General features: G+C 38.9%; 2 protein-coding genes and 1 pseudogene across 3 annotated transcripts in view; 1 reads left to right on the top strand and 2 right to left on the bottom strand.

Annotated features, from left to right (window-relative positions):
• Positions 1 to 15,451, bottom strand: part of LOC109115885 (uncharacterized) — a 39,515-nt gene extending 24,064 nt beyond the window's left edge. Inside the window, exon 1 of the transcript XR_016080143.1 lies at positions 14,935 to 15,451. The gene's annotated coding sequence lies outside the window, so the exon portion shown is untranslated. The remainder of the gene's footprint in view (positions 1 to 14,934) is intronic.
• LOC104613217 (nuclear pore complex protein NUP96-like) lies at positions 8,836 to 14,928 on the bottom strand (annotated as a pseudogene). The gene is made up of 2 exons (XR_016080145.1): positions 10,908 to 14,928; positions 8,836 to 10,095 (listed from the first exon to the last, which is right to left on the bottom strand). The product of XR_016080145.1 is annotated as a nuclear pore complex protein NUP96-like (transcript).
• A 7,365-nt stretch (positions 15,452 to 22,816) lies between the features above and the next one.
• LOC104613184 (rac-like GTP-binding protein RAC2) lies at positions 22,817 to 25,716 on the top strand. Its single transcript, XM_010280905.3, has 6 exons — positions 22,817 to 23,415; positions 23,575 to 23,662; positions 24,352 to 24,461; positions 24,567 to 24,630; positions 24,949 to 25,079; positions 25,373 to 25,716. Exons 1-6 carry the CDS (start codon positions 23,317 to 23,319, stop codon positions 25,469 to 25,471), a joined length of 591 nt encoding a protein of 196 aa, XP_010279207.1. The 5' UTR covers positions 22,817 to 23,316; the 3' UTR covers positions 25,472 to 25,716.
• Positions 25,717 to 26,976: the final 1,260 nt, after the last annotated feature.

Raw genomic sequence — 26,976 nt, forward strand, 5'->3', positions numbered from 1 at the left:
GACTGATACAGGCGCCGACCTGACAACCTGGCCCGGACACAGACGCCGACCTGGCAACCTGGCCCGGACACCGACCCGCCGACAAACACAGGCGCCGGCCTGGCAACCTGGCCCGGACACCGACCCGCCGACTGACACAGGCGCCGACCTGACAACCTGGCCCAGGCGCCGACCTGGCCGCCTGGCACAAGCGCCAGCCTGACAACCTCGAAGAGTTCATCACCGTACCCCAGTTCTGATGGGATATGACGTCTTACCGTTTGAAGGCTTTTCACCCACCTAACCCGCGAGAGCACCACTATATAAGGACTCCGACCCCCAAAGCCAAAGGCGAGGAAAAAGGATGGTAACCCCCGCTCTCTAGCTCTCTCATTTCTCTCCAAGCCCTCTGTAATAAGAATGCTAACTTAGGCATCGGAGAGTCCCCGCCGGGAAAATACCCCCGGGTCCTCTGATTTAGTTCTTGCAGGTCCCTCATCTCCTGCCGTCTACAAAGGAGAGAAAATCACCTCACGCGGAGGGTAGTCGGGTTGCGCTGCACCAGAGAGCTCCACCATCCTCTGAGTTGCAGACCGCCTAGGAGCAAGTCAAGTGACGAGTTCGCCATCAAGTAGTTTGCCACCAAGCAGTTCGCCACCAGGCAGCTCGCCACCAGGCAGTTCGCCACCAGGCAATTCGCCACCAGGCAGTTCGCCACCAGGGAGTTTGCCACCAGGCAGTTCACCCCCAGGCAGTTCGCCACTAGGCAGTTTTCCACCAGGCAATTCGCCACCAAGCAGCTCGCCACCAGGCAGTTCGCCACTAGGCAATTCGCCACCAGGCAGCTCACCACCAGGCAGTTCGCCATCGGGCAGTTCGCCATCAGGCAGTTCGCCACCAAGGAGTTCACCACCAGGCAGTTCGCCACCAGACAGTTTGCCACCAAGCAGTTCGCCACCAGGGAGTTCGCCACCAGGCAGTTCGCCCCCAGGCAGTTCGCCACCAAGGAGCACCACCAGGCAGTTCACCACCAGGCAGTTCGCCACCCGGCAGTTCGTCACCAAGTAGCTCTCCACCAGGGAGCTCGCCACTGGGTAGTTCGCCACCAAGTAGCTCATCACCAAGGCACGTCACCACCGGGTCAAACAACGAGGTACTTAGCCAAAAAATTTATACATCACAAAAAATAGTACGTAACCAAAAACGGTTACTTCAGGTTCGGTGGTGGAAGAGGAAGAAGAGAGAAGAGGAAGGAGAAGGAAACTGAGATAGAAAGGAAGGAATGTGTGAGGATCGATAGAAACCCGAGGAGGAGGACGATCTTCCTTGCTCCACCGTTGGTTCGCACGAGGAAGAAGATAAACAGTCTCCTCTTCGATTAGCTTCTCTTCCATCAGGTTAAATGAGAAGTCATTTTGCTTTTATATTAGGACTAGGGCTATTTCATAATTTCGGAGAAAACGGGGGGGTTTTGTAATTTTCAACAGGTTGGGTTAAACCGGGTCCAGAGATTGAACCAGATTCTTGGGTCAATGATGGGTAGTTCTAGGTCAGGAATGGATGGCTGAAATGGGTTTGATGGTTGAGAAGGGTTTGTAGGGTGGGGTTTTTGGACATTTAGGGTTGATCGGTGGGAACAAATTGGCCCAACTAGGCTCGGTTTAGGCAAATTTGGAAAGGGTTTGATTTAGTTAATCTAGGGGCTCAAAATGGAATCTTTGTGTGATGAAGGGGAAAATAAAGGTAGTTTTGGTTGAAATTTATCCGAGTGGAATTTTTTGGGTAGTTTGAGATGATTGGTATAATCTGATTAAGCCAATTGGGCTCGGATCAAAAATATTTGGAATCCGATCAATCTGGAGCTTCGAAATGAAATCTTTGTGTGATTGAGGGTAAATGAAGGTGTTTTGGGATGGAATTTCTTATGTGGGGATTTTTTGGTATATTGAGGTGATTGAAAAAGTTTGATTGGTTTAGAAGAGTTTGGATCAAGTGGAAGTGGGTAGTGGGTACGAGAATGGTCAAAATGGAATCTTTGTTTGATTGGCGAGTTAACAAAGGAATCTTGAGTTCAAATTTCATTCATAGGTGTTTCAGAATGTGCTGAGCCTGATGGTTATGTCTGATCTAATGGTTGAGGTGTAAGTGAGGGTCGATCGGGGCCATCAGATAGGTGTTAGGCAGGTTTAATGGTGGATCTGAGGGCTCTCAAGTTGAAACTTAGGTATTCTGGGTTTTTGGGTGTTTCAAAGTGGTTGAAAGGGTCTGATCAGGTGTTTGGGGTGAATTGGAGGGTTAGGTGGCAGACCAAGCAAAAATCAGGTGCTAACAGCTACCCCTCTTTGTTGTGAGGTAAGAGACTATGAAACAACAAAGACAAAAAGAAGCACACTGAGATTTTTGTAAAGGACGGGCTTGGAAAGGGGGCGAGACGAAGAAAGAAGACTACAGCAAATGGATAGGTGAAAAAATGAGTTCCCGTGCAGCATCGTTCCATTATATTCAGGCCATTTTATTCTTAGCAAAGTGATCGTTCCTAGGTATCAAGATCTTTTAGAATCATGGTACATTTGCTATAAAAGAAAACAATAAAAATAACCGATAATATGAAAACTATTTATTTTATAAAAGAACCCCTCCTAGGTATCAGAAACCTTACAGAATCAGGGTACATTAGTTGTAAAGGAAGGCAACAAAAAACAACCGATAATATGAAAACTATTTATTTTAAAAAAGACCCCTCCTAGGTATCAGAAACCTTACAAAATCAGGGTACACTAGCTGTAAAGAAAAGCAACAAAAGCCAAACACAACCCAACATTGAAAGAAATTCAAGAGCATAAAATTTAAGCTTATTACAAAGCGCAATCACAACACAAGCGCATATTCTTTAGAAAACATTTTAAAATCCTTGGTAAAACATTTTGAAACTTGACAGAGGTCGTGTGGTTGATATAGCGTAACTGCTCTTTTGATAGACATGAGACATCCTCCCATGTAAGAGCAGTCTTCTACGCTTGAAAACTTTGGTGAAACACTCGATAAATCCAATGATAATGCAGAGTGTTGTGTTTTTAGGTGTATGGAGAACGTTGATGCATGGTTAATATGATTCCTTAAGTTATTATCCTCATTTATGCTCCTTAGGGGATGATGGGGAATTTTAACACGGTGATGAGATCTTCACAGGTTCTGGACATGCTACCACATGCCTGGAGAAAAGTGGTGCACCTATTATCAAGCTTTCATTATCATCTCTTTCCTATCTTAAAGTGACCCTTCCTAGGTATCAAAAACCTTATGGAATCAAGGTATCAGAAACCATATTAAAAGTAACTCATAATATCAACTATTTACTAGTTTTTTTTTGAAAAGAAATGACCCCTCCTAAGTAAAAACCTTACAGAATTAGGGTAATTTTGAAACACCACTATATATTTGGAAAAATGACCCCTCCTAGGTAAAAACCTTATGGAATCAGGAAAAACTGTGATCATTTTAAAAAACTGCCCCTCCTAGGTAAAAACCTTACGGAATCAGAGTAATACTAGCAAAAATTGTAATCATTTTAGAAAACTTCCCTTCCTAGGTAAAAACCATACGGAATCATGGTATATCTATGAAAACCGCTACTTCCTTACAAAATAACCCCTCCTAGGTAAAAACCTTAGGGAATTAGGGTAAACTCTATGAAAACTGCCCCTCCTATGTAACAACCCTATTAAATCAGGGTAAACTTGTCATAAAAAAGGTCATAAAAAAAAACATTAATGTCGTAACGAACTTTGATGCCGCAAGGGACTTTAGGGCCGCGAGGGACTTTAATGCCATGAGGGACTTCACTTCCTTGAAGGACTTTAGTGCCATAACGAACTTTGATGCCACAAGGGACTTTGGTGCCACAAGGGACTTTAATGCCGCCAAGGACTTTGATGCCACAAGGGACTTCAAGGCCGCCAAGGACTTTGATGCCATGAAGGACTTTAGCGTCGTAACGGACTTTGATGCCACGAGGGACTTTAATACCACAAGAGACTTTGATGTCGTGAAGGACTTTAGTGTCGTGGCGGACTTTGATGCCACAAGGGACTTTGGTTCCATGAGAGACTTTAGCGCCATAACGGACTTTGATGCCACAAGGAACTTTGATGCCATGAAGGACTTTAGTGTTGTAACGGACTTTGATGCCATAAGGGATTTTGATGCCTTGAAGGACTTTAGTGCTGTAACGGATTTTGATGCCACAAGGGACTTTGATACTGATTCAAATAAAGGATTTTTTGTTGAAACTTGACAATGTAATGATCTTTAGCTAAAACAGTAATGATTTATGTATCTAGGATGTGTTATGCCATGATGCAAATAAACAAAAATGATATTCTGCCGTGAGGGATTTTGGTGCCATAAAGGACTCTACTGCGACAAGGGACTTTAATGCCACAAGGGACTTTGATGCCGCGAGGGACTTTAAAACAAATTTGACTCAGATGAATGATTTTTTACTGAAACTTAAATAAGTAATGATCATTAGCTGAAATAGTGATATTTTGATATCCGGGATGTGTTATACCGCAATGCAAATTAATGAAACACTAATACTCTACCTCGAGGGACTTTGGTGCCATGAAGGACTTTACTGCCATAAGGGACTTTGATGCCATGAGGGGTTTTGAAGCAAATATGACTCGATCAAACACTGATTTCTATGCCATAGGGTGAGATATTGTATGACGATATGAAAGCTGAATGATTTTAAAAAGCAGGTTATGACTAACTGGAAAACATAATTCATCATGTAATGATTGACTTTCAATTAAAAATTTTAACCGATCAATCAATTGAGAAAAAAAATGCATTTTTTTTAAACAAATTTAAGTGTGATTGAAAATCCAAATATAGTAGAGATAATATGCAAAATACCATATTCATGTGATTCAAAAAAATGAATTCTCAAAGACAGTTGAATTGGGGAATTTTTCTAGGCTTAGATAAGAGACAAAGTAGCCATTTCCACCTTGGCATGGAATGATCAACACATTTCAAATTTGACAGACATAAACATTGGATGTGTAATGATCGCTGATCAAAGATTCATATCAATAAAAACCATCGAAAGGGGGGTTGCCCCATCTTGGATCAATTGAAAAGAATAACTCATGAAGAAGATAACTGCTCAAATTTGCACAAAGGGGATTATGACTCTTTAGAGTGGGTGCCGATCACAGGTTTTCAAAAGAGGGATGAAGCTAAATTTACTCAAATTGGGTTGATTGGTATGCTTTCCGCACTTCAAATGATTGATCACTTTACCTTCTTTGGTATTCAACTTTTGATGAAAATATTTTTCTTTGGACTACTTTGCCCCTAATTTTTTAAAGGATCATCAGACTTGACTCTTTCTCTTCTTCTTTTTCTTTTTTTCTCTTTCTCTATTTTTTTTCCAGCCCACTTAGGTTTGTTTAATGCTAATTACCAATTTCTCAAGGATCGAGGAGGACTTCTGACTAGGACGAAATGTGGCCTAGGACAAGGGTTCTGAAACAACGGATAAAAGGCTCAAGAAACTTAAACTCCGATGGGTATTAGATGCTTGAATCCATATTACGGGCTTTACTTAAGATTATGCTCTTGTTCTTGTTTTTCTTTAATTTAATACTCCTGCAATAAAAAAAAATGAGACAAATCGCTCTTCATGTCTTTAAATACTATGGGTCATGCACCCAAGTGATCAATGAGGGCTTTATTATAGGACGAAATGTAAATGGGTAAGGTTAAAATAAAAACTGAGAACGGATGTCACTATGGAATAATGTCTCAATGGCTTAATCATCACATCTGCCCAAGTTTTTTTTTATTTGCCTTGGTTCTTCTTTGATGCCTCATTTTCCTTTCCTTCTTTTTTTTCGCTTTTCTCCATAATTTCTTCTTTTTTTTTTCAAAAATCTTGTTGAGGTTCACACAATTAAACATATGACATCCGCCTCATATGAGGGTTTATTTGAAGGAATGGTTCCTAAAAAGGCTCAAAGGGATAACTAGTGAAGTGAATAATAAGGAGGGTTTAACGAAAAGGAATAAGGCAATCAGCCAAAAGATGGCCTCCCATCATTTCTCCATCCAATGCATAACCAATAAGAAAGAATTACATGTCAAGGACAATTTGAGTTCTGCAAACTTAGGGGTAGTTATGTCATTTAACCCCTTCAAGACATGAATGTTTTGATATTACTTGACTGACAATGAATCTTTTTTTTCTTTTTTTTATCTTTTTTTTATTCTCTTTTCCCCTCTCATTTTTTAATTTTTTTTTCTAGCCCTTTGGAAAGAAGCATCTTGGGAATTTGCTCGGTTTAACAAATAAGACAGTTCAATGAAATCAGCTCAATGGGCTAACTAGTGATATCATCAATGACCAGGACATCTAGGGAACAAACGGTTGATAATGGCTTTCAGTCCTTTCCTAGATTCATCGGCAAAGTACTAGGTAAATACGACGCCTGTATTCTATGCTAGCTCATGAAACAGATCAAAATGAGTGCATACCCCACCGCAATGACTTCAACCTTATGACTACCCCAGTTTGAGCTATCAATGATGGACTTATCTGCGGACATGACTATGAATGGACATTGGAATTTTGGATTGATAGGGTTACCCCTTTTCCTTAGACATGTCTATTAATGGACCTTTAATTGGCAATCATTATTCACAAAGTTATGCCTTTGAGATCTACTCATGCATTCCTCCTGAAGGGAAGTGGCGGCTTTATCTCTTTCCCATGCTGGAAAGTTCCCTTATTAAAACCCATTGTTTTGTTCAAAGTGGAAGGCCAAACAATGAATTTAACCGACTAAGCAAAACTTCCATTAAAATGCAATATGAGTTGCACAATGACCTAGTTCCTTTTCAAACTATCGGAAAAGAAAGGAATAACTGAAAAGGTCCTAACGCAGCAAAACAAAACTGGAGATGTCTTTTAATGAATCAGCTTCTTAGGCAAAGGTCTGACTTGTTAATAAGCACCTTGTACTTCATTCATTCCCTGAGAAGGTTGAGGACCTGTAGTTGGACCACGGCTTCCTGGCCGAAAATCACGTTCAATTCTCTTCTCGATGGTGACTATGCCTTTAAAATCCTTAAAATCCTGATACCTCATGAATGTGGAAAAGGGGGGCTCTAAAGTCCTTAGAAACAATTTGATCATTTCTTCCAAAGGAATGGGATTCTTCAACTAAGCAGCAACAAATCTCCATCAGTGTGCATATTCTGTGAAACTTTCTTCGAGTGTCTTTCGCATGCCTTCTAATGTCTTTCTTGTTGGAGCCAGATCTATGCCATAATCAAATTGATCCAAAAAAGTTGTGGCCACTTGATTCCAAGTTTTCTTCTTATCTACCTCAAGTGATGCAAACCACACCAGTGCTTCACCCTCCAAACGCCGTTGGAAAAGTTGAACGAGGATTCTCTCATCTACACCGAGTTGAAACATCTCTCCATAGTATATGCTCAAATGCACCCTAGGACAACTTCTTCCATCATACTTATCAAATTCTGGGACTTTAACACCTTTTGGCAATTTTAATCCCGAGTATATGCACAACTCATTGAAATCTGGCGGAGGAGGGGACTGGATGTGCTTTAATTTCTGCAGATCTTGCTTTAACTTGGCTACATCCTCATATATGGGAACTATGCTTAGTGGTAATGTTGTGCTTGTTGAATGCTGGTGTTGATCACCTGTCTCGATGTCTGATTCTCTAGGATTCTCTGATCTCAATAACATGATATATTATGAATCCGATGTCTTAATCTTCTTGGAACTAGATGCCATGGTCCTAAAGAAATTCTCTTATTCAAAAATGTGATTGGTAGTTTTATCTTTTATTTTTTTTATTTGGCTTTCCTCTTTTTGCTTTATTTGCTTTTTCTAGTTTTTATTAAAAATTGGACAACTAAAAGGAATAAGAGTATTGCTAAGGGCTATGTAATGGGAGGTTTTACCTGAGGCAACTAAGATGGGATATGCATAATGCAAAATGTATGTGAAAACCATGCAATGCCAACAAAACATCAAGAAAACAACGATAAAACCGGTCTGCCCCTAGTTCGGAACCCGATGGGGTGAACATCAGGGTAGATAAAGAAATATACATGAAACTGAGAGTGAACTGACCACTAATGGAGAAGGCAAGCTGCTATGAGATGGCTATCTAATTAAAGAGTCCTACGGTATTAATGGAAGGGTGGGTGTTAAGGAGCTGAGTGTAATGGATGTTTATTAGGCTCCAGTTGTATTAGAATGGGAATGAGCAAAATAGGGATGGTAAAGAAAAGCAATTTAGGATGGTGGCTTAGGATTGATCTATGGCTGGAAAAGTCGCTAATGCCTCTCTATAGTCGACTAAGCTGAAAGAATGCGAAATGCAATACGATGCAAAACAAAGTGGACCTCTATCATGAAAACAAGAAATTGGGAAGATATTTTCAAAACACACCAAAAACTGAAACCTTGATTCAAATCGAAACACTTGTATTGAGCAATTTACTTGGATTACTACAAGTTTGAGAGAAAAACTCGGATTATTCTTTTCAATTTCTACTTTAGGAAAGAATGAAATCAATCATTACCAAGTAGCACACATGTTTCACCCAAGCATACAAAGGAATATTTTGTTATTTTATTTGACCTATTTACATTACCCTTCTTTGTTATTTTTTTTCTCTTCTTTTCTCTCTTTTTTTTTATTATTATATATATTCTCTTATTGGTTATATCTTACATTTTTTACCCTTTTTTGTTATATATATATATATATATATATATATATATATATTAATTTCTTGAAGCATTATATGAAATTTTTTCTTGATATTTATTCCAATTTGTTTAAAAATCATTATTGTCCTCTTGTTCATTATTTCCCCCTTTTTTGGATTTTTCTTCTTTTTTTTTACATTTTCTTTGGGTTTTGGATTTTCTCATCTTTTTCTTTGCGTTTTTGTTTTTTTTTATATTTTTTTGTATGTGTTTTGGCCTTTTGGCTTTCAATCTATTTTCATTTTTCTTCATTCTTGAACTTTTATCTCATTTTTTTATTTTATTATTATTACTATTATTTGAATCTTGATTCTATTAAAATTTTTACCTTTTTTCTTTCTTTTCTTTGTTCTCCTTTTTTTGTTTTTTTTTTTCTTGATGGCCTGTCATCTTATTATTTTATACAAATTGTGGTATCAACTAGAGTGAAAGAGAGGGAGAGAGAGGGCAGACTGCACTCCGAGTGAGTTATGACTTCCCCCTTCTTTTTTTTTTTGTTTTGTTTTGTAAAAAGAACGCATATATATTAGATATGATTTGAATTGTTACATAAGAGAAAGAAAAAAGAAAAGAAAAGAGAAAAAAAAAAAAAAAAAAAACTATAAAGCTAATTCTGAAAGATAGGAGGTAAACAGCGACACCGCATCCTGCAAATGACATGAGCGCAGGTCTTCTGGTAGAGGCGCGCTAACCATGGCGTCGAAGCAGCTCAACTGAACCTCACGAGTTGCGCCCTCCCCGCTGTCCGATAGTAGCAGATTGCATATCTCCTCAGCCATCAGCGAATAAGTCGCCCTTGCATCAACTGGTAATTCCCCAAACTGCCAATAATTCATTTAACCGATCGACCAAAAAAAATCCTTACATGCATCATTTAATTTTTTTCTCTCAAGAGTCAAGACAATCCAATTCACTCGTGCTATTCTCTTCTCGCAATGCATCTTTTAGAGAGTAGAAAGAGACATAGATTTCAGCACCCAAGTCCCAATCTGCAATTTCTGACTTGTACTCTTCCATCGTATGTGCAAGCCTCCATAACTCTGGGTGATTAGCGGACAAAAATAATGTATGAACCACAGAAGTGGTGAAAATTAAGTGAGCCCTTTGCCAGTTGGAATATTCAAGAGCTTTTGACATATTCCCATAATAGTGGTAATATGTAGCCCTTGCCTCATGCAACCAGGCTGATGGAACACCCAAGTCTTCAATGAACTGACGTTGCATTGCTTGTGAACTCCAAGTTGAACAATACTGAAACAAAATTTCTCTAATAGCAGAAGCCTGGAAATATGGTAATTAAATCATCACAGTGGAGGCATGCGAGGACAACTGTTATGGTCCCGCACGTAGGATCCCGTCACGGGTCGGTCCACAGTGCGAAAGCCCTGCTTCCCCTTGCGCCTTCCCTTGCTTGCAGACCCGATTACAGAAACTGAATGGGTGATTTGTCCAAGAGACCACCCAAACTCTCCTCACCCTTTTCTTGGCTGGAAAACTGAATAATGTTTTATTTCAATTCGTAGCTCCTTGGAGATTACAGAAGGAAATTCCTAATTAAACTCAAACTCCTAATTACCTACTCCTAATGGTAACTTACTCTTACTTAAGATAAGATAAAGATAAGATAAGATAAGGATAAAGGTTAAGATAAGGAAGGCTGGTGGCGAGTTCTCTTTGATGTGTCCTGATAAGGGTGGGCCCACCCCTATGAGCTGTCATGTGGGCCCCGCTCTGCTATTGCTGCCCGGGTGCGTGCGCGCGGCTCATGGTGCTGCCGCCGCGCGGTGCGTGTGCGCGGTGCCGTTGCCGCGCAGTGCGTGCGCGCGGCATGGTGCCACTACCATGCGGTGCCGGCTGTGTGCGCGGTCGGTGCTGCCGTGCGGTGCGCGCTGCTGCCTCTGTTGCTGCCGTGTGGTGTGGTGCACGCTGCCGGGCGGTGCGTGCGGCTGGGCGGCCCGCTGTGCGTGCTGCTGCCTCTGCTGCTGCCGTGTGGTGCGGTGCGCGCTGCCGGGCGGTGGCCCATAACAGGTGCGTGTTGCACGCTGCCAGGCGGTGCGTGCGGCTGGGCGGCCCGCTGTGTGTGCTATTGCCTTATGACTGCGCCGCAGTGTGCTTCCGGCTGGCATGCCCATAACAACATAGATGGCCCAATGGCATTGTCCAAGACACAGTAATTAGGAGATAAAACTCATGATGTCAAGCACGTGAAGCTCATCTGAACTAAATGCACCAACAGCTTCCCATATACAACGTTGGTGCCAGATCATAGATCATGTGGTAATCGAGTGCATCATAGCTAGGTTGATGAGAAGGCACTAAACATGGTTTTCAAAGCGTCAAATTTACTTTCTTCATTAGAATGAAGGAGCATAAGATGATATGCCAAGTCAAAACGATCCCCTGGTCTCCAAGTCACAGCCTCACAGGATAAATGGAGCTTGCCCTTCTTCATCAAGTAGCTGCTGATATATATGTACGGACTACTATGATGGGCAATGAGGTATATATCTGGTGGTAATTAATTGATACCACATCAACAGCCCTAAATACCTTTTCCAATCGATTTTTGAAGAATGCCAAGCATCAGCAAGTAACTCATACAACCTTACTCTGTCGTCCTTCTCAATGAAACTGAAATTCAGTCCATTCATTCTCCAAAGGTCAAGCTGTCGAACCATATCAGATCGAGAGCCGCACATCCCCTTTAGAAACAGACAATTCCACTGCTGAATCCAGCTGCCGCCCAGTCAAGAGCAAAAACATGTGCTCTAAATCACTGCATGCATTCATTCAAGCAGCTTATTTCTTCCTGTTCACGGTGGCAAACACTCTCTCGCAGCCAATAGCTGAACTCTGCTCACCCAACAAGGGGAAGGCCTTCCAGCTCAATGTCTGGAGAACCATCCTTCCTGTCATGCATCATGTCTTCATCAGCATCAGCATCCAGTGATTTGGAATCTGCTTTGATCTCGATCCCTCGCTGAAAAGAGAACTTTTATCAACTCCCAAACCATAATCTGGTGCATCAAATTGAAAACCATACGGGCAGAAGCTGATAATCCAGGAACATCCAGCTTGCCTCTCAACAATTTCTATGTAACTACGGCATATCTCTGGAGGTTCTAAGCGATTGGATACAAGCTTTTGAAGGTTTAGTTTGAAGGAGCCAGCTTCAGTTTCTATTTTCTCGTGCTTTATTGATTTCTGGAGAAGAAAAACAAGTCATTTTCATCTCTTACCACTTTATTAATTGCAGCCTTTTCTACATTGACCACAGAAGATAATCCTATCCCAAAATCAGTGACACCAATAGGTGTACCAGTATGAACAAGGATACCATTAGGACCCCCGCCAACTCGAAATGACTTTCCCATGAACAATCCCGCATCAACAATATTACTAGAATGCATTCTAGTTATAGCAGAACCACTAGGTTGATCTTCTTCGTTTCTCAGACAAGTGCAGGGAGGAAAAAGGCCCAAAAAGGCTTCTGTTAGCAAAACTTCTCTGATTCTTGTAGTCTTCAGCACTTCTTCATCGAGGGAACTAATTCAACTAGGTACATGCAGAACATGAGATAATAACAGGGACCAACCTTGCTCAACTTGAGGAATCTTTACAAAGCTTCATTTCAACCTCATACATTCAGGTCAAGCCCTCCCTCTCTTTCGCAAAATTCTTTTCGTTTTTTTTTTATTCTTTTTATTTCATCATTTGATTTGATAAAGTAATTTTATTTCAATTCAAAACTCTAGTTGATCAACATACATTCCAAGAATTTTAGTTAATGACAATGGATCTTCTCATCCTCTTTATTTTTCATTTTCAATTTATTTTTATCAATTCTTTTTTTTATCCTCTTTAAAAACTTTTATTTTTTTCTCTTTTTTATCATATACTATACCTTTTACTTTTTTCCTTATTTTTTATCTTTTTATTATTTTTATTATTTATTTATTTATTGTTCAATTTCTTTAAAAACTTGGTTGATTAGAGTAAGATTCAAGAATCTGGGATTTTGACAAGGGATATTCATGTCTTCTTATTTTTCAAGACTTTTTTTTTCTTTTTTTTCTATTGCTTATTTATTTATTCTTATCAACATCATTTTTTTTTCATAAAAGCACTTTTCTTCCCTTTTTTCTTTGGTTAATTTTTGTTCTTCTTTATCATCATTATTTTTCCTTCTTTTTTCTCCTTTTTGATGATTTGATTTTTTTTATATTCAATTTTTTATCTTTCTTCTTTGATTTTCGATTTTCTTCATTACCCCCTTTTATCTTCATATAAATTTGCACTATTTCTACTTTCTTATCTATCAAAACACAATGCTAACTTTTCCTACCATTTTTATTCAGATTTTTCATCCTTTTGTAATTTCCTCTAACTCCTTTCTAGACTCAAAACTTGGACTCTAGGTGAAAAATGCATGAATTGACCCAGTTTATTTCTAAACACAAGGCTCCAACAAGGTTGCCGGTCTTCAAACCTCCACCCATTGGACAAATGGGTTGGTGACCGGTTTGAGCATTCGGTGCAACTATTGGGACCAAGGCCCCAACGACCTGCCACCTAGGACCCATCCTAATAGGACATGGGATGCTAAAGCTAATGCAAAATGGTGTGTGCAAAGTGTAAGTGAGTAGATAAGCGATAACAAATATAAAGCAGTAAACAACTATCTAATTATTAGAAAATGAGCAGGTATTACTAAAATAGAAGGAAATAACACATAAACATGCATATATACAAAAATTAACAATCAAGCCCAAACGGGCCCCATGTGGGCCCCAGTCTTTGAGCATTGGAAAACGGACTCCCTTGCCACTTGGGCTGGAAATGGAGTCGTCACCCATCATTTAAGGAAATGGAGGTGATGGGACCTCTGAGATTCGCATCGAAAAGCACTTTTTATTCATTAGTGACTCCAAAGCCCGAGGCACTACTAACCAGTCTGGGTAAGACTCGGATGGGAGAGGGAAGGGGTTAGGCACCCCTCTCCCAGGTCCTATAGGTGGGGCCCACATGGTAATCCCGAATAAGCATAAACACAAGATAAAGGATTATTCAATGAATCAAAATTAACAAATAGCAAATCATTACAAGAGAAGCACCATGATCATATTTTTATCTTCTTTATTTTTATTATATTTTTTATTTTTTATTTCTCAAATTTTTATTAATTTATTTATTTACATTTTTACTACTGAACTCTTTTTTATGATTTTTTATTAATCATTATTCTTTTTTTATATTTTTATATTTTTTGGTTTTTTATCTCCCATTTAATAACCCAACCTCCTCCTTGCTACCTAATCAAATCTGAACCAACTAAACTAATTTCCCTCATTTAAATCTCTTACCAAACTTAGTTATTATTTGATCCACTCTTTCATTCTCCCTTTTTCATTTTTTTTTTATCCTTTATTTCTTGGCTTTTAATTTTACCTTCGCCAATACTATTTATTCTTCTGCTAATTCCTTTTATTCCAAGTTTGCCCTACTTGCTGCTATCAGCCCCCCTCACTTCGCAATTGTCTTAACCCCTCCAGCCAAACCTCTTCTTTATTCCCGTCACTCTTCCAAACTAACAAAAAACTTTCAAAACCTAAACCTCATCCCTTTGTTTGTTTTTTCTTACACAACTCACTCGTTCGTTCTCTAACTTTGTTTCTCAGCAGGATAAAACTCCAAACAATAAACATGGCATGAGAGACATTAACAGTAGAGAATACAAATCAACTGAACACAACATGTAACATTCAAGCATCAGACGCAGGCCATACTGATCTCTAAAACAAATAAATTAGAACCGTTAATTGGACTATACTAACAGCTATTGCATTAATTTTGCTTAACACGATAGACTTAATCTCAGAGGGTAGAATAAAACGTGATCCGTGATAACGAAGGAAAGCGGCAAGAACAAGAGAAAAAACCCAAGATTAATAGCATGATTTATGAATAAAATCAGTTTATTCCCCAAAACAAAGAGAACCGAAATACTAAGCCTAATTTGGGTTGGTACTGAGAGGTACCTGAGCTGAATCGGCCCATTCCCCTACTCCCAACTACAGATGCCGATAAAACACCGGGAGGAAGAAAACCCAAACACACAGAATGAGAGAAGTGATTACCTGAGGGGAATGTGGCCTGAGCTACACAGAAACGCCAGCAATGTCTGAGTTGCGGCAAAGAAACGGACGAGACCGTTTTTCAAGCCAGACGACGATTGTTGATATCGAGTTCGATCCCATAGGATCAGATGGAGCGCCTTTAGCTGGGTTTCAGTCTTCTGAGTATCAACAACCGGTTTTCGGTGAACAGCTTTCAAATAGGGGGAGTTGAGAAGCAAGGACACTTCAATCGGCAATACGGGAGAAGGGAGCGCCGCTGGTTCACCGCCGCTCCTCTAGTTTTTGTTCGAATGGGGGAGACGTACAGCACTGTCCGTTTCCGAGGATGGGTTCGGTGGTGGAAGAGGAAGAAGGAGAAGAAGAAGAAAAGAGAAGAGGAAGGAGAAGGAAACCGAGACAGAAAGAAATTAATGTATGAGGATCGATAGAAACCGGAGGAGGAGGACAGTCTTCCTTGCTCTATCGCTTGTTTGCGCGAGGAAGAAGATGAACAGTCTCCTCTTCGATTAGCTTCTCTTGCATCAAGTTAAATGAGGCGTCATTTTGCTTTTATATTAGGATAGGTCCATTTCGTAATTTCGGAGAAAACGAGGGAGGGGTTTGGTAATTTTCAGCAGGTTGGGTTAAACCAGGTCCAGAGATTGAACCAGATTCTTGGGTCAATGGTGGGTAGTTCTGGGTCAAGAATGGAGGGCTGAGATGGGTTTGATGGTTGAGAAGGGAATTTTTTGCTGAACTTTTGTAGGGTGGGGTTTTCGGACATTTAGGGTTGATTGGCGGGGTCAGATTGGCCCAACTGTTACTGGATTGGGCAGATTTGGAAAGGGTTTGATTCAGTTAATCTTGGGGCTCGAAATGGAATCTTTATGTGATGAAGGGAAAAATAAATGTAGTTTTGAGTGAAATTTCTCCAAGTGGGATGTCTGGGTAGTCTGAGATGATTGGTATAATCTGATTGAGCCAATTGGTCTCGAATCGAACAGATTTGGAATCCAATCAATTTGGAGCCTCGAAATGAAATCTTTGTGTGATCGAGGGTAAATGAAGGTGTTTTGGGATGGTATTTCTTATGTGGAGCTTTTTTGGTATACTAGGGTGAATTGGAGGTTGGAAGGGTTTGATCGGTTGTTTGGGGTGCTCCTAACGGCGAGGGCCGAGGATCTCAGAGGTGTTTCGTGAGACCCACAACAACCCATCTATATAAGGGCATCAGCCCTAGAGACCCAGGTACGTGCGATTTTTGCATGCTAGCTCTCTTGCATTCAAGTATTAGCTTGCTTACACAACTAGCCACTGACTTAAGTATCGAAGTGACCACGCCGAGTTAACCACCCCGGGTTGTCTGTGCTTTCTCTTCTTGCAGCTCGACTCGCTAGCCAAGCAACCGACGTCCGAGCTATCATCCAAGTAGGAGCTCCAGGTCGTGCACCATTAATTAATAATAATTTTAAACTCTTAATCTGTATTTATTATATAACTATATTTACTAAAATTAATATTTATTATATTTTAGTAATTATTTATTGTTTTTTGTGATAGATGTATTTTCAATGATTATGTATAAATTTGTTTTGTTTTTTTATTTAATAGAAAACTTTCAATAATTATTGGAGATTAAACTAGTATTATTGATTTTTTAAATTTAATTTATTGTACTTATTGTATCTATCCTATTTTTGTTATAACTTATTGATTAATTAATATTCATTAGAGATTAAACTATTATTTGAGATTATACTATTTATTGACTAAGTTAATATATTTTTAGTACTTATTTTGTTTTTATAATTATTGTATTTTTTTCATTATCAATATATTTTCAATAATTGTATTTTCTCTATAAATTTTCAATAATTATTGGAGATTAAACTATTGTTATTTATCAAAGATAAGACTACTAATTTAGCTAAAATTATGAGTGTTCATGAGTTGGTTAGGTCGGGGCCATAGGCTAGTTGGCCAACCAAATTGACCTGGCTAGGTTAGAAAGCTAGTTCGCTATAACTGATTGATCTTTTGTGAAAACCAACCCACTCAAGTTGTATTAGTTTGGATCGGTTTTCATAAAAGTTATGTCGGTTCAAAAGATTTAAACGTAAAAATTAAATTTAAATTTAAAAATTGTAGTACAATTATTAGAAAATAAATTTAAAATTTAGATTGATGAAATAAAATATTTTAGGCTAAGAAATATGGGGAAATTCTCACTTTTTCATATTAAAGTTTATATTTAAAATATAAAATATTAATATATATCCATGGTTAGGTTGTTTGATTTTGATCAGTTTACAAATAGAAAACGTGAAACTGATACAATGTGGTTGAATTGGAAAATTTTTGAACCAAAACTGACCTAAAATACTAGAAAACCAACCAACTCAAGTCAAGTTGGTTGGGTTGGTCGATTTCATAAGTTTAATGAATAAACCTAGCTGAAATTATTATTGTTATTTTTGTACTATAAATAATTTATTAAAAGTTGTATATAAAATATGAATAATTATTAATTATTTAAAAAGTTGAAAATATAAAACAATTGTATACTCTAATGTGTTTTTATTAGGGTCATTTACTAGAACACACCTTATAGTTTTACATATTTACTTAAACCTAACTTATAGTTTTCATTTTACTAAAGCATCCCATATATTTTACAACTTATTTACTTAATCAACCTTTCATTAAGGAGTGTTTGTTTTGCCATTAGGCCCATGATTTTTTATTCCAAAAATACCCTAATCACTTTTTTATACATAAAACAAAATTGGCCAAATATAACCAATAGAGTGGTTGTCTATGTCTTATTAGGGGCAAGAATGATATTTTTATTTATATTTTTTTATTAAATTGATTTAAATGAACATTAGGGTCAACACTATCATTTTCATTATCATCTAATGGAAGATTGATTAAATCCGTTGCAAATTATAAGTAGTGTTTTAGTAAAATGTTAACTTTAAGGTAGATTTTATTAAATCCATAAAATTATAAGGGTATTTTAGTAAATGACTATTTCTATTATTTATCTTTCGCTTAATAAATCCCATGCATCGCACGGGTCTCCGCTAGTAAAAATATTAAAAATTGTAAAAAAGTAAATATACATACATATTATTATCATTGTGATCATCATCATCTAAAATTGCCGCATATTTTACAAAATATGTGCACATTTGCTAGTTCTATGAAAAACAACAAAAGAAAAAAATATATGATCAGTGAGCCAAGCATGACTGCATGAACTTGCCACCTGACTGGACAAATCTCTTCTGAGCTTAGCGTGTTGGCAGCCTTGTAAATATATATAGGAATCTTATTGGGCCTTAAATCCAAATGGGTCAAGCTGAAACAGTGAAATTGTCTGTTGGTCAATCTATAAGCAATGTACACCCAACCAAATTAAAAAATCAAGTAAACTGCAAAAGAGGTCCAAGGTTCAAAATCCTATATAATCTATAGGTCAGAGTTCCCCCAGTAAGCTGTCATCAGTCACAGTATAGAGGTTGCTATTCTGCAGTTGGTCTCTCTAGGCTTATGCTCTGTTTCTTCTGGCTATCATGGTTGAGTATTTTGTAAAAGCCAGCCAGGGGAATCCAAAAGGGAGTTTCATTCAGCCTCGTTGGGGAGAGGAGATCAATTCCATGGTACAATCTCATAAATCCAATCATCAAACGAAACATCCTAGAAAACTCCACGAAACCGTGTCTTTCTGAGCTATAACATGGGCTAGTGGGCCACCTGTTAGCTTTTCTTGGGCAGAATATTTTCAACCTCACTGAGTATCAGAGAGTCTTCTTTGGTAAGAGTGCAAAGTAAATACTTTGATTCTTTCTGAGTAAAGCCCGTAAGCAATTTCATTCAACCAAAAGTTATGGAAGCAATTTTTTTCTTCCATTTTAAACGCAAAAATGTTAAAAATAAATAAATTTACTTTAATTTCGTATTTAGTACAAAAATGTATTTTAACAAAAAGCTCGCAAAATTGAACTGGAGTACAAATGTAGCCCTAAATAGGGGACTGGAGATGATAGAAGAGATCTATAAAATAAGTCAAATATAAAATGAAAAACAATGTATCTGAGACTTATATTTTGGGGTGTTAAAAACTTTTTTCTGGATTTGCATTTTCGGGCCTTAGTCTTTGTTCTGGAAAGAGCAAAAACATCTTTAGAGAGAGAGAGGAAATGTGAATTACTATTGTGCCCAGGCCTGGCTGACAAGTAGTCTATTGTTAAGGATAAAATCTATAAGCATGAGAATCAGTTTTATTTGAGGGTTCAATGTTGAACATCACTTTCCTTTTCTCCTTTTTTTATGATCCAATTTGGAGAAGTAATTAATTTACCAAATCTCCTAACATAATTCAGTAAATCGGCTTATGGGATTTTTTAAAGAATCAGGTGCCTATGATCAAGTTTTTTTCAAGCTTTTCAGGATTACTTGTGGGAGGACAACGATCATTTTTGGATTAAGGGTGCTAGCAGGATTCGAGCTTAGGGAATTGGGAGATGATTTCTGGAGACAATTTTGGTTCCTACAATCACTTTGTAATAGTGAATGTTAAAGCCATCTCACCAAACATTCAAAACTTTTCTTAAAAAAACGATTTAACCTAATTTAAAAGAAGGATCTAAAGCTTTTTCTATGGCTTCTAAGCATCAAATTTGTTTACTGATAATTAATGGATGAATTGATGCTGATCTCACCCTAGAAATAGTTAGTATTGGATAGGCTCTCTTAGGATTGTGTTTGGTACCATTGTTATTTTCAACTAAAATATTTTAGATTATGCAACCAAACATTTCTGTATTCATATAATCCAAGAAATAGACACCAAACATACTAATCCCTAAAAGATGTAGGGGTGGTCATGAAACGAACTTTTCACATTCTATTCAAATTTAGCTTGTAAAAAGTTGAATTTAGCTCAGTTTAAATCGAACTTTGAACCTAATGAATCTTGGCTCGTGAAACTCGTAAGCTAATTAAATTTATATTACATATGATTTTTTAATGTTTTATATGTAATTTTTTTTTTATAAGAAACTTGGCTCACTATGAACTCGAGCCAAATAGAACCCAACTCAAATAGTTAGTGATGAGGGAGGATTTTGACCTCCAGTGACATTGTGACACATGGCATCTCAGAACAACTAGGTGACACCCGGAATCACTCAGGCAACAACTTGCCAAGTTGATGGTGTCCAACCTGGTGGCCTGGCACATGCGCCGACCTAGCAATCTGCGAGACGTGCTCGTCGACAAATTCGGCATACATACCCCACGATCCTTGGGGGTTGGCCCTCGTTCCGAAAGATGGTCAATGCGCATGGAAGTTACCTTCGAGGATCTCAGACCGGTTAGACACGACCTCTCGGAGACCTTGGGCGGTATGTGAGCAAGGCCTATATAAAGGCACCATCCCCAATGATAGAGGGGGGAAGCGAGTAAGCAAGTAAACAAATTCTAGCTCTCATACTATGTGATTTTTAGCTCACAATCTACTATGAGAGTATTGACTTAAGCATCGGAGCGACCTCGCCGGGTTAACCACCCCGGGTCCTCTGACATTTTGGTTCCTTGCAGGTCTCCAAAGAGCAATGAACTTCATCAATTCAGCTCACCACCAGGTCAGCCCGGCACCTCACAGTCAGCTCGGCACCTCACAAGCAGCTCGGCACCTCACAGGCAGCTAGGCAGCCAAAGTTCTCCACTTCGGCCTAATTCATCGACCACTTGAAAGCAGACCGAATGACGAGATACTTAGCCCAAAAAATTGGCCATCAACCAAAAATCGATTCATCAGTTAGGAATTGCTTCCAAACCCAATCCTTTAAATTCTGATTGGAACCGCTCAACCTGTAAAATCTCAAATCTTCAGCTTGAAGTATATGATCAGAAATGTTGCACCAAACATTGTAATCTCTAGATGTTGTATTCCATTTCTCACGGTACACTTATTACATTGTTCAGGATTAAGCCATCGATGGTTAACAGAAGGCAGAAGGCTAGTTAAGCTATCCATGTCAACAAGTCGAATAAATCCAAAGTGCAGCTTAATTCCCCTTCATGAGAATATAATCCATGGTGGTAGATACTGAACCTCCGAGTAGAATCAAAATTTGTCTTCTTCTACTGATTAATGGAAAAAAGATGATCAGTTACTCTGTCTCAATCCCCTAAGCTTTTCAATTTTTCGTTAAAGAATACGTTTCAGTCTATGTCACTTGTTCTTGAAGCCACATCAACTTAAGGCCTTATTTAATTAACATGTCTCATTTCACCGCCCAATTTCCACACTAAGCTAAAATGATGGTTGATGACTAGAGGAGACCAAATGTAATCTGCAATTCAGATCTTACTTTAGAAAAACGATGAAGATACAAAGAAAAGAAAAAGAAGTTATACTCGAGAGATACGGGGGGGCTTCTATTTGTCAAAAGGTCCCACTTAAGAGAGAATCCCAGACTGAAGAAAAAATGTCATTTCATGATAAGCATCCATTTTGTTGGAGGGAGAGAGAGAGAAATTCCTTGCTTCCAATGGGGCCAAATGTTTTTCTGAAAGGGTATGAACTGACACAAGACCGTGTGAATTTGCAGTCTCAGACGAGTGAAAGTACCATTTTTTTTTTTTGTCATTGTTATGGGTGAACAGGATCACACTAATGAGATGGATAGCCCAACAATTCTTGAAGCCCAGTCCATAATCCTTATAGCGTCCAAAAACGCGTCACTAGACCTGGCAATTGGGCTAGCTCATTTTGGACCGGGTTGGTAAAAATTAGACCCCTAATCTTGACCACGAGTCAGATATATCAATGGTTCAGCCGTCTGGGTCAGTTGGTCTTTGACCAAATCAATGATCTTTACCAAAAATACAAACGATTGTCCTGGTCAATACTAGTTTGGAAGAATTAATTACTTTGAAAAAGGATGACCCAGGGGTGACCCGTGGCCCAACCCAACCTGAGCTGAATAGGCCCGGGTTTGTGGGTTGGGTCAACTTTTTGCCAAAGACTACGCGTCAGGACAGACTCTGGTTACGGCCGCTGAAGCCTGATGAGATGAATTCATTAAATAAACCAGGCAAATCATCTACTTCAACAGAGAGAGAGAAAGAGTCAAAGACTCAAAAGATAAGGACCCAGTCACCCAGCCCCAGCCCCAGGCTCGACCTCCCCTCCCCATATAATCACTGGTCACTAGTCACCATCAACCATAATGTGAGACCCCCCTTGGACTTGGCGAATACTGTGGCCCATGACGCTAAATCCAACCTGCCCATGTCACTCGCTTATTACCTCCCTGTCTGTCCACTGTCCAGTCCATATCCAAAAATGGGTGGTCTTTCCTTCAATATCTTTGAGTGTCTTGGGCTCTGCCCTCAGAACTCTGGTTTGGGAAATAGCAGTCTACGTTGAACGGTTGAACCCATTCAGTGGTGACTGGTGAGAATCCTAGAGAGAGAAGACAATGGATTCAGAGTTGTTGAGAGTTCAGAACCTCAGACCAGACGTGTGTGAAGGATCCTGTACCCCTGTGTCCTCGGCTTGGGCCATCCACGAGGAGCTGTACCCGAGAGGCCCACCAAACAAAGGCCCGTTGATAATGTACTTGATGGTTAAGGTCCAATCGTTGTCATAAGTCTTGTCATATTGGATTTTAACCTACTCATTAGCCTGTATGAACAAGACAAACAGGCTTCATTTTGTATATGGGCTCCAGAAAAATTTAAGTGGGCTCCTTGCAAGCCCAAATCCACCCACATAAACTAAAACTCTGCCTTAATCAAGGTGACAGCCACAAAAATCCATATCAGTGTTTTGGGCTTTTCTGTTTCTCCCTTGCCTTTAAGAGTTCAATCATGGTATTTTGGCTAATGAAGCAACTCTTCTCCATCATTCCCTCTCTCTCTCTCTCCCTTCTCCAACACTTAACCAACTAACACCAACACAACCACAACCCAACCCAAAACTTGGATTGGATGGTCTTTGGCTCTGGCCTTGCACTTAAAGAAACAAAAAGCTATATGAGCAATCATTGTGAAGAGGATGAGGTACAGCAGTGCGTAGGTTATTAAAACACACCCTCGTCCCCCCATTTCTTTTCAAAATTCAAACTCATTCACTTTCCAAAACATCGCCCAAGTCTTCTTCCCCTCTTTCCTCCCATCTCTGTGGCCTCTCTCTTTTTCTTTTGTTTTTTTGTCTTTTGATGCTCCTAACTAGTTCAAAGGTACGAGAGAGGGAGACTTGTTTGGAGCTGCTTTGAATGGAGCAGACGAACGGAGGAATCTTTGCTAGGTGAAAGATTTTAAGCTCAGGGCGGGGCTGAAGAGGAGGAGGAGGTAGTGGAGGTGGTGGTGGTGGAGGATCTGAAAATGAGTACGGCGAGATTCATCAAGTGCGTGACAGTGGGTGACGGAGCAGTGGGGAAGACATGCCTGCTCATCTCCTACACAAGCAACACTTTCCCCACGGTACAATTTATTAGTTCATGATGATGTGTTGTGTGTATGCATGGAAATTTTCATGTTTATGAAGAATTAATGATGGTAATTGTGATGATATCGGTTTTAGTGATCATGATCTAAGCTCTCTCTCTCTCTCTCTCTCTCTCTCTCTCTCTCTCTCTCCAGGATTACGTTCCGACAGTGTTTGACAACTTCAGCGCCAATGTTGTGGTGGACGGTAGTACTGTGAACCTTGGATTGTGGGATACTGCAGGTGAGTCTTCAGTTTTTTCGTTCGTGGGTTGATCTCTGTTTCCATGGAAAAAATCTTCTCAGCTAGAGCAATTGGCTTGGAATTTGATAACCATGTTTCTAGAACAGAAATAGAGCACCACTACCCATTTTCAGCTTTTGGGCTGTAAGGGGATTCTCTGGAAGAGGTGATTTAGGATTGCACCTTTACAATTCAATTTAAACAGAGCTTCATATAGTTGAAATCAAACAATCTCTGCGTGTTTTCCTGAGTTTCCTACAAACCCATTTACAACTATGATCGACTATTCTCCCAAAAAGTACTAGGAAATCAGTCATTGAAACTCTGATCAATTAGCTCATAATTACAGAATTGGAGTTTCTTCATTTAATAACCCTTTTCGGATCATCATACCTCTGTGGCAGCCACGGAAATACCAAGGGCAAAAACTAGTCCCCAACCTAGTTGTGAACATTATGTTTGAAAACTGACTCCTCTTTTTGTTGAGGCCTTGAGGGGGAACCGGTTCTTCTCACTTTTCAATGGTCAAGGCACTGAAAAGACTTGAAAGAATGAGAAAGATCCTTTCCTTTTTCTTTCTATATATCGTTGTAGTTAATTTAATTTTCTTTTGGTGGATGTCCGCAAGGTTCTTTTCATTGCTGAAGAGATTTGAGTCAATTTTTAGTTCATGTTTGAATTTATTACAGGGCAAGAGGATTACAATAGGTTAAGGCCTCTAAGTTACAGAGGTGCTGATGTGTTTTTATTAGCCTTCTCTCTTATCAGCAAGGCTAGCTATGAGAACGTCTCCAAGAAGGTTATTTTAATTGTTGTTCTTCCCTTTTTCTATAATTTTCTTGTCTGATGAACTGTTCTTGGCCGACCAACAGAATCTGACAGTCATCTGTATCTTGACTCACAGTGGATCCCAGAGCTGAGACACTATGCTCCCACAGTGCCAATTGTTCTGGTTGGGACCAAGCTTGGTAAGACCACTGAATTCAAGAAATAATAAAAGAATTATAATGGTGAAATGACCGTTTATCTTTTGATCAACTCCGCTTGTATGTCCCAACATCCAACATACTTCACGCAAAGTATTGCCATTAGGACCCACAGAAGTCATTTAGTCATTTCTCCATTCTGATTTGAAGTACAGTACTTGCAAGCATTCAATGGTGTCACTAATTATATGGATTCTCAACCACTGTTCAATGTTCATGCCGAATAATCCCAGCTCATTAATTCCAAAGTCTTTGGTAGTTCTTGGATCTTAATGTAAATCTAGTTTTAACCAAATACAGATTTACGAGAAGACAAGCAGTTTTTGATTGACCACCCTGGTGCAACACCAATCACAACTGCTCAGGGAGAGGAATTGAAGAAGGCAATTGGTGCAGCAGTTTATATCGAATGCAGCTCCAAGACCCAACAGGTTTTTATAGTTCCATATTCTGAAACTTGATTTCTTCCATACAAATTCGAGCCATCAGGCATCAGAATTGGGAATAATGACATAAAATACTTCTGGGCTAGCATCTGGATCAGAGTTTTGGGTGTCACTGTTCCTAATTTTCAAGTCCAAAGGCTAGCTTTCTGCAATCTAGCTAATCTAATTTTTTGAAACTGCTCAATGATCTATGACCCTTCTAATCAAAATATGAATTCTCACTCTATGCAGCATGAAATTATTTGGGCTGACTTCTTATGTTGATTCTGGTTTCTTAGAATGTGAAGACCGTGTTTGATGCTGCAATCAAGGTTGTTTTGCGCCCTCCGAAACCAAAGAAGAAACGCCACAAGCCAAAACCATGCGTGTTCCTCTAGATAAATTCCATAACGTCGGTCCTCCCTCTACTTGTTTCTCTTCTTTTATGTCTCTCCAGGGACTGCAAGAACACTAGAAGGAATGTTAGATATCTTGAAGTCTTCTGTTGCTAAGACTTCTAAGCATTTGCAGTATTAATATTCTGTTCTTGTTCTTCTCAGTGAACATATATCTTAAGGAAATTTGCTCATTTCTTGAAGAATATTATATATGGTCTCATGACTATCGCATTACTGAAACAAAATGTCATTCTAGAGGTGATAGAATCTTTGATGGTTACTTGATTTTAATGAATTTGCATTAAGCAAACGTGCTAATTTAGCCAGACCTTACTCTGTTATCTATCTCTGTATCTCGTATACTTGGGCAACGTTGAGTGTCTCTCATGGTTACCATTTTGCAATTCAAAATTTCACCAAATTGATTATTATATAAGAAGTATTTGGTGACTGCCGAAACTCTTTTCCTCTCTATATTTCTTACAACCAGTGCAACTTTCAGTCTTGGAGTAGAAATTACCTATATCTAAAGATTGGTCAGAGGGGTTCACCAAGGGCCTTTCTTTTATTCCTTTTTCTTACTGGCAACTGTTCTAATTTTCAGAAGGGTTTTGCAGTGACCAGCCATACCAATATTGGGTTCTTTAATTCTTTTCTAAAATATGCTCTTCATATTGTTTAATTCCAAGAAAAGCTAAGACTTGGTGCCTAATTCTGAATTTGTGCTTCTTCTTCTTCTTCTTCTTCTTCTTGTTTTTTTGATAATTAACAGATATTCATTGATTCTAAATCAAAACCTTTCAAAAACGCAACAAGGACAAGATACAAACAGCATATGGCTGACAAAACAAAACAAACAATTTACCTAAGAAACAGCTAGTTACATCTCAGTTCACAAACCCAAAAAGCCCCACTCTTAAGTCTTTTTTTTAAAGCACCATTCAAGGATCAAAATTTCGCAACCCGATTACCCGTCCCCTCTGAAATTTTGAGAAAAAAAAGCACCAAGTTCAAAGTACCGATACGTCGGTTCCCGTGTACTGGGGTGTATCAATATTTTGAACCTTGATCTGCCACCCGATTTTCACTTCTAGGAATTCAGTTGAACAAGCAGTTCATTTGTAATATAGAGCTATCAATGACCAAGGTCAACTCAACAGACCTGATCCAATCCAACCCTATTACATAGATCTGGTTCTTTATGTTAGTCCCAATTGTGAATAGAACAATATACACATGATAAAGATACCTGGTACCTCCCAACATTTTATATTTGTTTCTCATAATTTACCTATATAATTTCATAAACAAACACCTGAAATTATATATCCTTTTGTAATAGAAATACAAAGAAGAGCAAGAAAATTCATAGATTATTATAAAATTAGCAAGTTAAATACTGCAAAGGACTTTTGTGAAAATAATAAGAATGGAAAAATAGAATTTAAGGATGGTATGACAAAACAGGATTTATGTAGCCGAACCATAATGATTGCGTGATTCTT

Source organism: Nelumbo nucifera, chromosome 1 (genome assembly GCF_055504915.1).
Source record: "Nelumbo nucifera cultivar China Antique chromosome 1, China Antique-T2T, whole genome shotgun sequence".
In the NCBI taxonomy this organism is placed as follows: Eukaryota; Viridiplantae; Streptophyta; class Magnoliopsida; order Proteales; family Nelumbonaceae; genus Nelumbo; species Nelumbo nucifera.

What these genes read in the sequence shown, in the direction of transcription:
- LOC104613184 (XM_010280905.3), top strand. Translation starts at nt 23,317, where the DNA reads ATGAGTACGGCGAGATTCATCAAGTGCGTGACAGTGGGTGACGGAGCA. An exon ending in CAAGCAACACTTTCCCCACG is followed by an intron (nt 23,416 to 23,574) that starts GTACAATTTATT and finishes CTCTCTCTCCAG; the next exon opens with GATTACGTTCCGACAGTGTT. An exon ending in GCAGCTCCAAGACCCAACAG is followed by an intron (nt 25,080 to 25,372) that starts GTTTTTATAGTT and finishes CTGGTTTCTTAG; the next exon opens with AATGTGAAGACCGTGTTTGA.